Raw genomic sequence first — 13496 nt, 5'->3', positions numbered from 1 at the left:
TGTGCTGATGGCAGAGACGGGGCAGAATTGGATAATTTATTATCCATCAGACTCAGAGATGTTGAGTTCACAAGGGTCAGTAAAGTTACAGAAAGTCTGTCCGCCTCCACCTTACACGAACTTCACTTATTCTCTGGTATTGTTCGTTTCTCCGTCAGCCGTGGCTCAGTGTGATGCAGTCCTGTCTCTAGAATCAGGAGCTTGTGTGTTCCACATCCTACTCCCAAGAACTTGAGCACTAAACCAGTGCAGTACTGAGAGAGCGGCGCACTGTAGGAGGGGCAGTACTGAGAGAGCGGCGCACTGTAGGAGGGGCAGTACTGAGAGAGCGGCGCACTGTAGGAGGGGCAGTACTGAGGGAGTGCTGCACTGTCGGAGGGGCAGTGCTGAGGGAGCGCTGCACTATCGGAGGGACAGTGCTGAGGGAGTGCTGCACTGTCGGAGGGGCAGTACTGAGGGAGCGCTGCACTGTCAGAGGGGCAGTACTGAGGGAATGCTACACTGTCAGAGCGGCTGACGAAGTGCCGCACTATCGGAGGGGCAGTACTGAGGGAGCGCTGCACTGTCGGAGGGGCAGTGTTGAGGGAGCGCCGCACTATCGGAGGGGTAGTGCTGAGGGAGCGCCGCACTGTCGGAGGGGAAGTACTGAGAGAGTGCTGCACTGTCGGAGGGGCAGCACTGAGAGAGTGCTGTACTGTTGGAGGTGCCGCTTTTCGGTTGAGATGTTAAACCGAGGCCCCGTCTGCCCTCTCAGGTGGATGTAAAAGATCCCATGGCACTATTTCGAAGAGGAGCAGGGGAGTTATCCCTGGTGCCCGGAGCCAATATTTATCCCTCAACCAACATCACTAAAACAGATTACCTCGTCATTATCATTCTGTGGGAGCTTGCTGTGCACTAATTATCTACCACATTTCCTACATTACAGGGACTGCACTTCAAAAGTACTTCATTGGCTCTAACGCACTTTGGGACATCATGATCATGTGAAAGGGCGCTATATACACAAAAGTTATTTCCTTTTTTTCTCCTGTGTCTGCTCCACTCTGTGTGACGGTTCCTGATTAACAGAATATTTACTTTTCAAGCCCCCGCTCTCAATTTTCTCTCTTTTTCTCCTGAACGCACTAACTCATACTGGAGTTTAGGAGCAGTGTTGGGTGCTTAGTGGCCATTCTTCATGTGAACCTGGAGAGTGAATGCTGGTGAGCTATAAGACAATGGAGGGCATCACACACGAGTCCAATCCCATCTTCAACCCTGCACCATGTGCGCACTTATCAACAAGGGCCATTGGCAAGCCACTGGCTGGCACTGTGGCCCTCCACAAGATCAGTGACACTGTAGTAGAGGCAAACAGTATTTATACACTGGCTTTCCATTGTAAAACATCTCAAGGGGATTCACAGGAGCGATTATCAATCAACATTTGACACTGAGCCACGTAAGCAGATATTAAGGCAGGTTGGTCAAAGAGGTAGGTTTTAAGGAGCGATTTAAAGGAGGAGACAGAGGTAGAGAGACGGAGAGAGAGAAAGAAAGACTTGCTTTTCGAGAACGCCTTTCACAACCTCAAAGAACTTTACGACCAATGAAGTACTTTTTGAAGTCACGTAGAAAACGTGCACAGCAAGCTCCCACAAGCAGACATTAAACAAATTACCACGGTGTTGGTTGAGGAACAAATGGAGAGCTCTCCTGCTCCTCTTTGAATAGTGGCCGTGGGACTTCTTACATCCACCTGAGGGGGCAGACAGGGCCTTGGTTTAACGTCTCACCCGAAAGACGTCACCTCCGACAGTGCGGCGCTCCCTCAGCACCGCACTGGGAGTGTCAGCCTGGATTCTGTGCTCAAGTTCTTGGAGTGGGACTTGAACCCACAACCTTCTGACTCAGAAGCGAGAGTGCTGCCCACTGAGCCACGACTGACACCTTCAATTCCTCCCAATGCCTTCGGAGTGATGTGGGGGGTGGGGGGGCGGCAGGAAGGAGGAAACATTTGAATAAAACATGGTAAAAAGGAGAGAGAGAGAGAGAGAGAAACGGTGGATATTTTGCTGAATGTTACTCACTGGACTGAAATCTTCTCCTCAGCATCTGCTATGAACATGTTGCCCACCTGTACAGAGAGAGAGGAAACAGCTGTTAGTCTTCGCCCTGAAGGCTGCGCTGGAACAAGGGGAAATGGACTGGAAACAAGCAGAGAGAGAAAGGAGCAGCGATGGTGCAGAGGGGCTCGTGAACTTCACACTGAGAGCGGTGAGCAACAGCGACAAAGTCACAGAAGGAAAGGGAGGGGAAGAATGTAAGAGAAGGAGCTGAGTAAGACAGTGAGAAATTAGATATTGCATCTATATAGCGTCTTTAATACAGTAAAATGGCCCAAGGCACTTCACAGCAGCGTTACGAGACAAAAATTGACACCGAGCTGATGGAGACATTTGGACAGGTGAAGCTGGGTCAAAGAGCAATAAATTACAGGATGAGAACTAACAAAGAGTGAGAGATAGAAAGTGAGAGACAGCAAGCTGGGATGGGGAAAAACGTAGAGCGTAATAACACCAGAATACAGGAACAGAATGACCGCTCAATCCATCTACTGTTTGATCAATAATCTAACGTACAGTACCCACCGTGGGAGTGTTTGATGGGACAGTGTAGAGGGAGCTTTACTCTGTATCTAACCCGTGCTGTACCTGCCCCGGGAGTGTTTGATGGGACAGTGTAGAGCAAGATTTATTCTGTGCCTCTCTTTACCCTGTCCAATCAAACCTTCCCAGATCAGAGGTCAGGTACAAATTAGCTGGAGGTTAAAGCTCTCTATTGCATTAATCACCACTGTGTGACTTAGCTGCCGTACTTGTGACAGTGTCATTACTTGTTGGGAGTGCGAATTCCTGCTGGGTGACACCGGCTCAAACCCATCTCTCACTGGACTTGTCAAGACAGCGTAGAGAAGGGACATTCATGCGTTGCTGGTTAAAGAGGAGATTAACGCAATAGTAAGGAAGGACATTAGCTTGGATGATGTGGAATCTGTATGGGTAGAGCTGCGGAATACCAAAGGGCAGAAAACGCTAGTGGGAGTTGTGTACAAACCACCAAACAGTAGTAGTGAGGTTGGGGACAGCATCAAACAAGAAATTAGGGTTGCGTGCAATAAAGGTACAGCAGTTATCATGGGCAACTTTAATCTACATATAGATTGGGCTAACCAAACTGGTAGCAACACGGTGGAGGAGGATTTCCTGGAGTGTATTAGGGATGGTTTTCTAGACCAATATGTCGAGGAACCAACTAGAGGGCTGGCCATCCTAGACTGGGTGATGTGTAATGAGAAAGGACTAATTAGCAATCTTGTTGTGCGAGGCCCCTTGGGGAAGAGTGACTATGATATGGTAGAATTATTTATTACGACGGAGAATGACACAGTTAATTCAGAGACTAGGGTCCTGAACTTAAGGAAAGGTAACTTCGATGGTATGAGACGTGAATTGGCTAGGATAGACTGGCGAATGATACTTAAAAGGTTGACGGTGGATAGGCAATGGCGGACATTTAAAGATCACATGGATGAACTTCAACAATTGTACATCCATGTCAGGAGTAAAAATAAAACAGGGAAGGTAGCTCAACCTTGGCTAACATGGGAAATTAGGGATAATGTTAAATCCAAGGAAGAGGCATATAAATTGGCCAGAAAAAGCAGCAAACAGGACTGGAGAAATTTAGAATTCAGCAGAGGAGGACAAAGGGTTTAATTAGGAGGGGGAAATAAGAGCATGAGAGGAAGCTTGCTGGGAACATAAAAACTGACTGCAAAAGCTTCCATAGATATGTGAAGAGAAAAAGATTAGTGAAGACAAATGTAGGTCCCTTGCAGTCAGAAAGAGGTGAATTTATAATGGGGAACAAAGAAATGGCAGACCAACTGAACAAATACTTTGGTTCGGTCTTCACGAAGGAAGACACAAATAACCTTCTGGAAATACTCGGGGACCGAGGGTCTAGCGAGAAGGGGGAACAAAAGGAAATCCTTATTAGTCAGGAAATTGTGTTAGGGAAATTGATGGGATTGAAGGCCGATAAATCCCCAAGTTTGCAGATGACACTAAGCTGGGTGGCGGTGTGAGCTGTGAGGAGGATGCTAAGAGGCTGCAGGTTAACTTGGACAGGTTATTAGGTGAGTGGGCAAATGCATGGCAGATGCAGTATAATGTGGATAAATGTGTGGTTATCCACTTTGGTGACAAAAACATGAAGGCAGAATATTATCTGAATGGCGACAGATTAGGAAAAGGGGAAGTGCAACAAGACCTGGGTGTCATGGTACATCCGTCATTGAAAGTTGGCATGCAGGTACAGCAGGCGGTGAAGGCGGCAAATGGCATGTTGGCCTTCATAGCTAGGGGATTTGAGTATAGGAGCAGGGAGGTCTTACTGCAGTTGTACAGGGCCTTGGTGAGGCCTCACCTGGAATATTGTGTTCAGTTTTGGTCTCCTAATCTGAGGAAGGACATTCTTGCTATTGAGGGAGTGCAGCGAAAGTTCACCAGACTGATTCCCGGGATGGCAGGACTGACATATGAGGAGAGACTGGATCAACTGGGCCTGTATTCACTGGAGTTTAGAAGAATGAGAGGGTATCTCATAGAAACATATAAAATTCTGACGGGACTGGACAGGTTAGATGCAGGAAGAATGTTCCCAATGTTGGGGAAGTCCAGAACCAGGGGTCACAGTCTAAGGATAAGGGGTAAGCCATTTAGGACTGAGATGAGGAGATCTCAGGTTCACTCAGAGAGTTGTTAACCTGTGGAATTCTCTACCGCAGAGAGTTATCGATGCCAGTTTGTTAGATATATTCAAGAGGGAGTTAGATATGGCCCTTATGGCTAAAGGGATCAATGGAGAGAAAGCAGGAAAGGGGTACTGAGGCGAATGATCAGCCGTGATCTTATTGAATGGTGGTGCAGGCTCAAAGGGCCGAATGGCCTACTCCTGCACCTAGTTTCTATGTTTCTATTAGCCTGAGCTTGACCGCACAGAGGGGTAACTTTAACCTAACCCGCCCTTCGTGAGTCTGACAGGACCGGGTGCACGCTGGTTTTACACCTCGCTTCATTCCAAGTTAACAGAGTGATATCGGGCGGGGTGTAAAACCACAAATCCAGCCAATCCCATGAGGTTCTCACCTGGAAAGTTGTGTTAAAATTACCCCCGTGTCTCTGAAGCGAAAGGACAGCATTTAATCTACTGCAACACTTGGCCTAATAGAATCATACAGCACAGTAGTCTGCTGTGCTCAACATGCCTGTGCCGGCTCTGTGAAATAGCTACCCAACCAGTCCCACTCCCCCGCTCTTTCCCCAGATCCCGGCAAAATCTTTCCCTTTCAAATTTACATCCAATTCCCTTTTTGAAAGTTATTATTGAATCTTCTTCAACTGCACTTGCAGGCAGCAGGCATAACTCGCTGCATAAAAAAACATTCTCTTCATCTTCTCCTCCGCCTCTTGTGCCGATGATCTTAAATCTATGCCCTCTGGTTACTGACCCTCCAGCCAGCGGTAACACTTTCTCCCCCTTGTCAACTTTTCATCAAACTATTATGGACTGGCTTTAAGTTGGTGTTTAAATGAGGAGTTATGCGCGGGAAGGGTCCTGGGGTGCCTTTCTACATTCTCACATCAAGCGAGGTAGGTCTTCACACTCGCGAGCAGGCATTCCCCGATTCACCGCGGTGCATACCATATTGGTTAAGGCTGAAAAGAATCCTCCCTGGTTTTCCTCTTCTTTATCTTTGTACTGCCTGTGAAAATCAGGGGAAAAGAACAAAAAAGACCCGAAGTGAGTGCGTGTGCAGGAAGGAAGGTTGCGGGCTTGACCCGCGGAGTCCTTGGTGCGTTAGCCGAACTCTCAGGGCTGCTGTCAGTGCCCTCGCCCCCCCTCCCCCCGCAGTCAGGGAGCAGTGAATCAGCCCTGTGCTCCTGGTGTCAAAGGCTGTCCCAGTGACTCCTGCTCCCAGACTGATTCCTGGGATGGCAGGATGTCGTATGAGGAGAGATTGGATCGACTAGGCCTGTATTCACTAGAGTTTAGAAGAATGAGAGGGGATCTCATTGAAACATATAAAATTCTGACTGGGTTGGATAGACTGGATACGGGGAGGTTGTTTCTCCTGGCTGGGAAGTCTAGAACAAGGGGTCACAGTCTCAGGATACGGGGTAGGAAATTTAGGACCGAAATGATGAGAAATATTTTCACTCAGAGGGTGATGAACCTGTGGAATTCTCTGCCACAAAAGGCTGTGGAGGCCAAGTCACTGAATATATTTAAGAGGGAGATAGATAGATTTCTAGAAACAAAAGGCATCAAGGGGTATGGGGAAAAAGCGGGAATATGGTGTTGAGATAGAGGATCAGCCATGATCATATTGAATGGTGGTGTGGACTCGAAGGGCCAAGTGGCCGACTACTGCTCCTATTTTCTATGCTTGAGTGAACTTCCGTGGACGTGGCCAGACTTAACCGTGATTCCTGCAGTCAAATAGTATCGACACCTACAGTGCAGATGTACACGTGAAGTCTGGAGGGTGGTGGGGAGGGGGGGGGGGGAGAATGTTCCCTCTTTTTCTCTCCGCGCACCCAAAAAAAATATTTTTTAGGTGCGTGTCCCATTCAAATTTCCACGGTTTTTCCATTTAAAAGCTTATGAGCTGACTGCGTGGGACCGGGTTAACCAGGACATTGACCCACACCCCAAAGAGCTAATGTCTGGGGGGGTGGAGAAAGCTGGCCAGGAAAAATGCAGTGACGTCAAAATGAACAAGAAAGTCGGCGGTCCCAGGAGAAATGCAAGACGAAATTAAGCCGTTCCACCGACGCAAGGACGAAATGTCCATCCATTCGGACTGCCTCCTATGGGGTAATCGTGTAATTTTGCCAAAAAAAAGGCAGGGAAACATTTATACGCCACCTTCACAGTACCCACCCAGGCATAGTCATGATGAAGTCTATTGCCAGGTCGCACGTTTGGTGGCCCGGCATTGACTCGGAATTGGAGTCATGCATATACCAATGGAACACTCGCACCAAGGGAGGCCCCAGTAAGTCTGTGGTCATGGCCCTCCAATCCGCGATCAAGGGTCCACGTAGATTTTGCTAGCCCTTTCTAGGAAAGATGTTCCTAGTGGGTGATGAGACTGACCATGCTGCAGGTTCCAGCTCGATATTACAGGGCACCAACGTTACAGTCCGGGGTGCCACTGGGTGACGGGTACAGGTCATCTTGCGAGTGGAATGTGAGGGGCCATAGATTTACCACACAGAGGGCAATTGTTCCCTTTCCCCTCCTCATGCGCTGAACCAGACTGTAGAGAGTTGTGGGCTAACCTGATATACATGGTCGATCGAGACAGGCAGCCCGTCAATCACAGCAGTGTCTGATAAAACACCCTCCATCCACTGCACTATATATTATTTTCAGGAACACAAGAGTTCCATTTAGTAAGGCGTCTTATCACAGTGCCGAAACATCTCTAAGTGCTTTAGCCGATGAATTTTGGAAGAATTTTGGATTTCTTATGAAGAGAGATGTGGCGGCCATTCTGCACTCACCAAGCAGCAGGAAGAATGGCCTATAATGCTATGCCTGTGGCAATCAGGGCAGGGAGGAATGGTGGCCAGGACTTGGGCAAAACTCTCCTGCTGCTCTCCCTACTGTGGCCACGAACCTTTTAACATTCAGCTCAACAGGCCTTGGTTTAACATCCCTACCCGAGAGTAGGCAACGAAACACAGGCTGTGCTCGAGGCCGGTGCCCGCAACCTTTTGACTCAGAAGTAACAGCGCTAACAGTGAGCTAAGCTGACACCCTCCCCACCGACCGCATACCCCCCCCACCTCCATACCCCACACCCATCCCACCGACTCCATACCCCACACCCTTCCTGACTCCATACCCCACACTCTTCCCCACTGACTCTATACCCCACACTCTTCCCCACTGACTCCAAACCCCACACCCAACCCACCGACTCCATACCCCACACCCTACCTAACTCCATACACCGCACTCTTCCCCACTGATTCTATACCCCACACTCTTCTCCACTGACTCCATACCCCACACCTTCCCCCCGACTCCATACCCCACACCCTTCCTGACTCCATACACTGCACTCTTCCCCACTGACTCTATACCCCACACTCTTCACCACTGACTCCAAACCCCACACCCATCCCACCGACTCCATACCCCACACCCTACCTAACTCCAGACCCCACACTCTTCCCCACTGACTCTATACCCCACACCCTTCCCCCCGACTCCATACCCCACACCCATCCCACCGACTCCATACCCCACACCCATCCCCCGACTCCATACCCCACACACCCATCCCACGACTCCATACCCCACACACCCATCCCACCGACTCCATACCCCACACCCTTCCTAACTCCATACCCCACACTCTTCCCCACTGACTCTATACCCCACACCCATCCCCCCTGACTCCATACCCCACACCCTTCCCCCCCGACTCCATACCCCACACCCTTCCCTCCGACTCCATGCCTCACACCCATCCCACCGACTCCATACCCCACACCCATCCCCCCAGACTCCATACCCCACACCCATCCCACCGACTCCATACCCCACACCCATCCCCCCTGACTCCATACCCCAAACCCATCCCACCGATTCCATACCCCACACCCTTCCTGACTCCATACCCCACATCCTTCCCCCCTGACTCCATACCCCACATCCTTCCCCACCGACTCCATACCCCACACCCTTCCCCACTGACTCCATACCCCACATCCTTCCTGACTCCATACCCCACATCCTTCCTGACTCCATACCCCACATCCTTCCCCCCCGACTCCATACGCCACACCCTTCCCCCCCGACTCCATACGCCACACCCTTCCCCCCCGACTCCATACCCCACACCCATCCCACCGACTCCATACCCCACATCCTTCCCCCGACTCCATACCCCACACCCATCCCACCGACTCCATACCACACACCCTTCCTGACTCCATACCCCACACCCTTCCTGACTCCATACCCCACACCCTTCCTGACTCCATACCCCACACCCTTCCTGACTCCATACCCCACACCCTTCCTGACTCCATACCCCACACCCTTCCTGACTCCATACCCCACACCCTTCCCCACCTACTCCATACCCTACACCCTTCCCCCCGACTCCATAATCCCACACCCTTCCCCCCAACTCCATACTCCACACCCTTCCCCACCGACTCCATATCCCACACCCTTCCTGACTCCATACTCCACATCCTTCCCCCGACTCCATACCCCACACCCTTCCCCACCGACTCCATACCCCACACCCTTCCCCACCGACTCCATACCCCACAAATATCCTGACTCCATACCCCACATCCTTCCCCCGACTCCATAACCGCACATCCTTCCTGACTCCATACCCCACATCCTTTCCCCCTGACTCCATACCCCACACCCTTCTCCACCGACTCCATACCCCACACTCTTCCCCCCCCGACTCCATACCCCACACCCTTCCCCCTGACTCCATACCCCACACCCTTCCCCCTGACTCCATACCCCACACCCATCCCACCGACTCCATACCCCACATCCTTCCTGACTCCATACCCCACACTCTTCCCCACTGACTCCATACCCCACACCCTTCCCCCCCAACTCCATACCCCATACCCCACACCCTTCCCCCCCAACTCCATACCCCATACCCCACACCCTTCCCCCTGACTCCATACCCCACACCCACCCCACCGACTCCATACCCCACACCCTCCCCCCCACCCCCCAACTCCATACCTTGAAACCAATGTCCCCTTTATGTTGTGTGGCTACGTAGTGCTCCAGGGGTCTCGCGCAAGCGTGGAATTTTGAAGGCGCCGTGCAGGCCAAATCAAAATTATCGGGAACATTGCTTGAAACCCTCGCCACCCACTCCATGCCACACACCCATACCTTCCCTGAAATCTCACTTAGGTTGAAGCAATTGATGATTTAATCTTGCACAGAACTGAAACCTAGAAACCTTCAAGAATTTGTTGGGAAAACACTTGTGCCGTGGCCTCCACTTGCACTGGTTTTGCTGCATTCTTTAAGCTGCTGCAGCCCCAACACTTGGGAGTATCAGCCCAGGACACACTGGGCCCACAGCTGGCCCGGGACCACCTGGTGTTGCCACTATGTAGGCGACCCCCCCCCTCCCCCCCCACCAACACCCGCTTCCCGTGACGCCCTTTACTCTATAGTGATACAAACCTGTTGTATTCAGTCAGGGCTTGTGAGATGACCAGACCCATTCCCTGTAACACAGAGGCGAGGTAAAATCAGCCATCCAGCAGGTTTTAAAAGGCAAGTTATTCCTCACACTGGTAACTTACACCCACGCTGCTCCACGTACGTGCTGTGTGCCGCATGTTAGGAGTTGGCGCAGACACACACAGAGGAGACAATCCCTCCCATTTACCCGGTGTGCACTGGACCGGGGTTGGAGCTGACAGGGAGACAAATGAGCGGTACAGTCCCAGAAGGGAGTGAATCCTTTACTCGCTCCCTCCCATCCTGCTGGTTTACACAAGAACATAAGAAATAGGAGGAGTCGGCCATTCAGCCCCTCGAGCCTGCTCCGCCATTCAATAAGATCATGACTGATCTTCTACCTCAACTCCACTTTCCTGCACTGTCCCCATATCCCTTGATTCCCTTAATATCTAAAAATCTATCGATCTCTGTCTTAAATACACTCAACGACTGAGCATCCACAGTCCTCTGGGGCAGAGAATTCCAAAGATTCACCACCCTCTGAGTGAAGAAATTTCTCCTCATCTCAGTCTTAAATGGCTGACCCCTTATCCTGAGACTGTAACCCCTGGTTCTAGACTCTCCAGCCTAGGGAAACAACCTCCCTGCATCTACCCTGTCAAAAGCTCTAAGAATATTGTATGTTTCAATGAGATCACCTCTCATTCTTCTAAACTCGAGAGAATATAGGCCTAGTCTGCTCAATCTCTCCTCCTGGTTTCCCCTGCAACGGTCCCCATCTTTGCTCCCTCGAGTCCAAGGTCAGCAGACTTGGCGAACAACTGGTTTGCAACTGGTTTAGCCATCCCACATCACGTCTGACTGGACCACACCGAGCACTGGGCCTCACTCCCTTCAGCCAAAACCAGCCCCGGCTCCAGGAGCATCTTTTTCTTCACCACCAATGGTCTTCTTTCACCCGCCCCCTGCACTCTCACCTCCGGCAAGTGTGAGGAGCTTGGGGTCGTCTTTGTCACCAAGACGGAGGGCCTCCATTCAACTGCCTTTCCTGTTCCCACCTTCCCCCTCGCTTCCTCTTGTCCACCAAGCTCTCCACTACCCGAGCCCAGAGCCTGACTCTCTCTCGCTAGTTTCTCTTCCACCGTCAAGCTCATCTCGTCCGCGAGACCCCACCTCCTAGTCCCTTTATCCCCTTCTCACTGAACTGCTGACCACCACCCTCGCCTCCTGGCCTCCGTGCCAGCTGAGATTATAAACTATTCCCTCTCTTCGGATACTTCATTTAAGACCGAGATGAGGAGAGGTTTCTTCACTCAGAGGGCGGTGAATCTTTGGAATTCTCTACGCCACAGGGCTGTGGAAGCTCAGTTTTTGAGTATATTCATGACAGATATCGATAGATTTTTGGATATTAAAGGGAATCAAGGGATATGGGGACAGTGCAGGAAAGTGGAGTTGAGGTTGAAGGTCAGCCATGATCTCATTGAATGGCGGAGCAGGCTCGAGTGGCCAAATGGCTGGCTCCTGCTCCTATTTCTTAAGTTCATTTCAACAACAACAACAACTTTTATTTTATATAGCGCCTTTAACATAGTTTCAAGGCGCTTCACAGCAGTGTTGTAAGACAAAACAAATAAATTTGACCCGAGCCACTTAAGATGAAATTAGTGCAGATGATCAAAAGCTTGGTCAAAGAGGTAGGTTTTAAGGAGCGTCTTAAAGGAGGAAAGAGAGGTAGAGAGGTGGAGAGGTTTAGGGAGGGAGTTCCAGAGCTTGGGGCCCAGGCAGCTGAAGGCACGACCACTAATGGATGAGCGGTTATAATCAGAATTTGAGGACATCTCGGGGGGTTGTGTGGCTGGAGGAGATTACAGAGATAGGGAGGGGCGAGGCCATGGAGGGATTTGTAAACAAGGATAAGAATTTTGAATTTCAGAATACCATCATCACCCTTGATCCCTTTGTCCCTGCAAATTAGCAGCCCATATCCAATCTCTTTTTCTCCAAGTCCTTCAAAGTGTTGTCACTTCCCAAACCCTCATCTGCCTTTCCCATTACTTTGTTTGATTGTCTCCTTGATAAGAGTTGCCAGAGAAAGGAGTGCAGCTGTGAGCCCTTGTGCCGTCTAAGGCTCCGGTCTCTTGCACAACACGCCCCACCCGATAACCAACTCTCTGCAGATCGACAGAAGCTCATACTCACGTTTAACGTGGTCTCATCATCAACAATGGACAGCTTCACAATGTATGGGTTCACGGACTGTAACACAAGACGCTGGATGTTAACTGGATTGCAGTACAGACCCTGGACATTAACTGGATTATAACAGAAACAGTACATTAATTGGTCTGTCATAGACACAAGGTTAAATGGACAGCATTTATTGGTATTGTAACAGACACTGTGTATTAATCGGGCTGTACTAAACTCTACGATAACAACTTGCATTTATATACCTGGAACACATGTAGAAAAAGAGAAAGTGATACAATCATTTCAAGCTATTTTATTTTGGCTCAGTGGGCAGCACACTCGCCTCCAAGTCAGAAGGTTGTGGGCTCAAGTCTCACTCCAGGGACTTGAGCACATAATCCAGGCTGACACTCCCAGTGCAGTGCTGAGGGAGTGCTGCACTGTTGGAGGTGGCGTCTTTCGGATGAGACGTTAAACCGAGGCCCGGTCTGCCCTCTCAGGTGGACGTAAACGATCCCATGGTACTATTTGAAGAAGAGCAGGGGAGTTATCTGCGGTGTCCTGGTCAATATTTATCCCTCAATTAACATAACAAAAACAGATTATCTGGTCATTGTCACAGTGCTGTTTGTGGGAGCTTGCTGTGCGCAAATTGACTGCCACGTTTCCCACATTACAACAGAGACTGCACTCCAAAAGTATTTCATTGGCTGTAAAGCGCTTTGAGACGTCCGGTGGTTGTGAAAGGCGCGACAGAAATGTAAATCTTTCCTTTCTTTCTTTTGACTTGAAAATTCTTAGAATCATAGAATTAACAAGAAACCTTCCAACTAAACTCCTCCTGACCCCAGGCTGAGCTTACAATTTGAACTTAAAGGGGAAGACCAGTTTAAAAGTTCAACTCACCCCCACCAAAGGCAATAGTTTCTCTCTATCTACCCTATCAACTCCTTTAATGATCGTAAACACCTCAATTAGATCGCCCCTTAATC

The 13496-nt window shown here is 50.0% G+C and overlaps 1 protein-coding gene across 3 annotated transcripts in view; it reads right to left on the bottom strand.

The window, feature by feature from the left end:
• Positions 1-13496, bottom strand: part of armh3 (armadillo like helical domain containing 3) — a 222651-nt gene that overhangs the window by 166802 nt on the left and 42353 nt on the right. For all 3 annotated transcript variants that reach the window (XM_070876412.1, XM_070876413.1, XM_070876410.1), the window contains 4 exons: positions 12514-12570; positions 10309-10352; positions 5752-5812; positions 2073-2119 (listed from right to left, as the gene is read on the bottom strand). In XM_070876412.1, the coding sequence (XP_070732513.1) occupies positions 2073-2119; positions 5752-5812; positions 10309-10352; positions 12514-12570 (209 nt within the window). The remainder of the gene's footprint in view (positions 1-2072; positions 2120-5751; positions 5813-10308; positions 10353-12513; positions 12571-13496) is intronic.

Source organism: Pristiophorus japonicus, chromosome 3, assembly GCF_044704955.1.
Source record: "Pristiophorus japonicus isolate sPriJap1 chromosome 3, sPriJap1.hap1, whole genome shotgun sequence".
NCBI classification, from domain to species: Eukaryota; Metazoa; Chordata; class Chondrichthyes; family Pristiophoridae; genus Pristiophorus; species Pristiophorus japonicus.
This window is presented reverse-complemented; position numbering and strand designations above follow the sequence as displayed.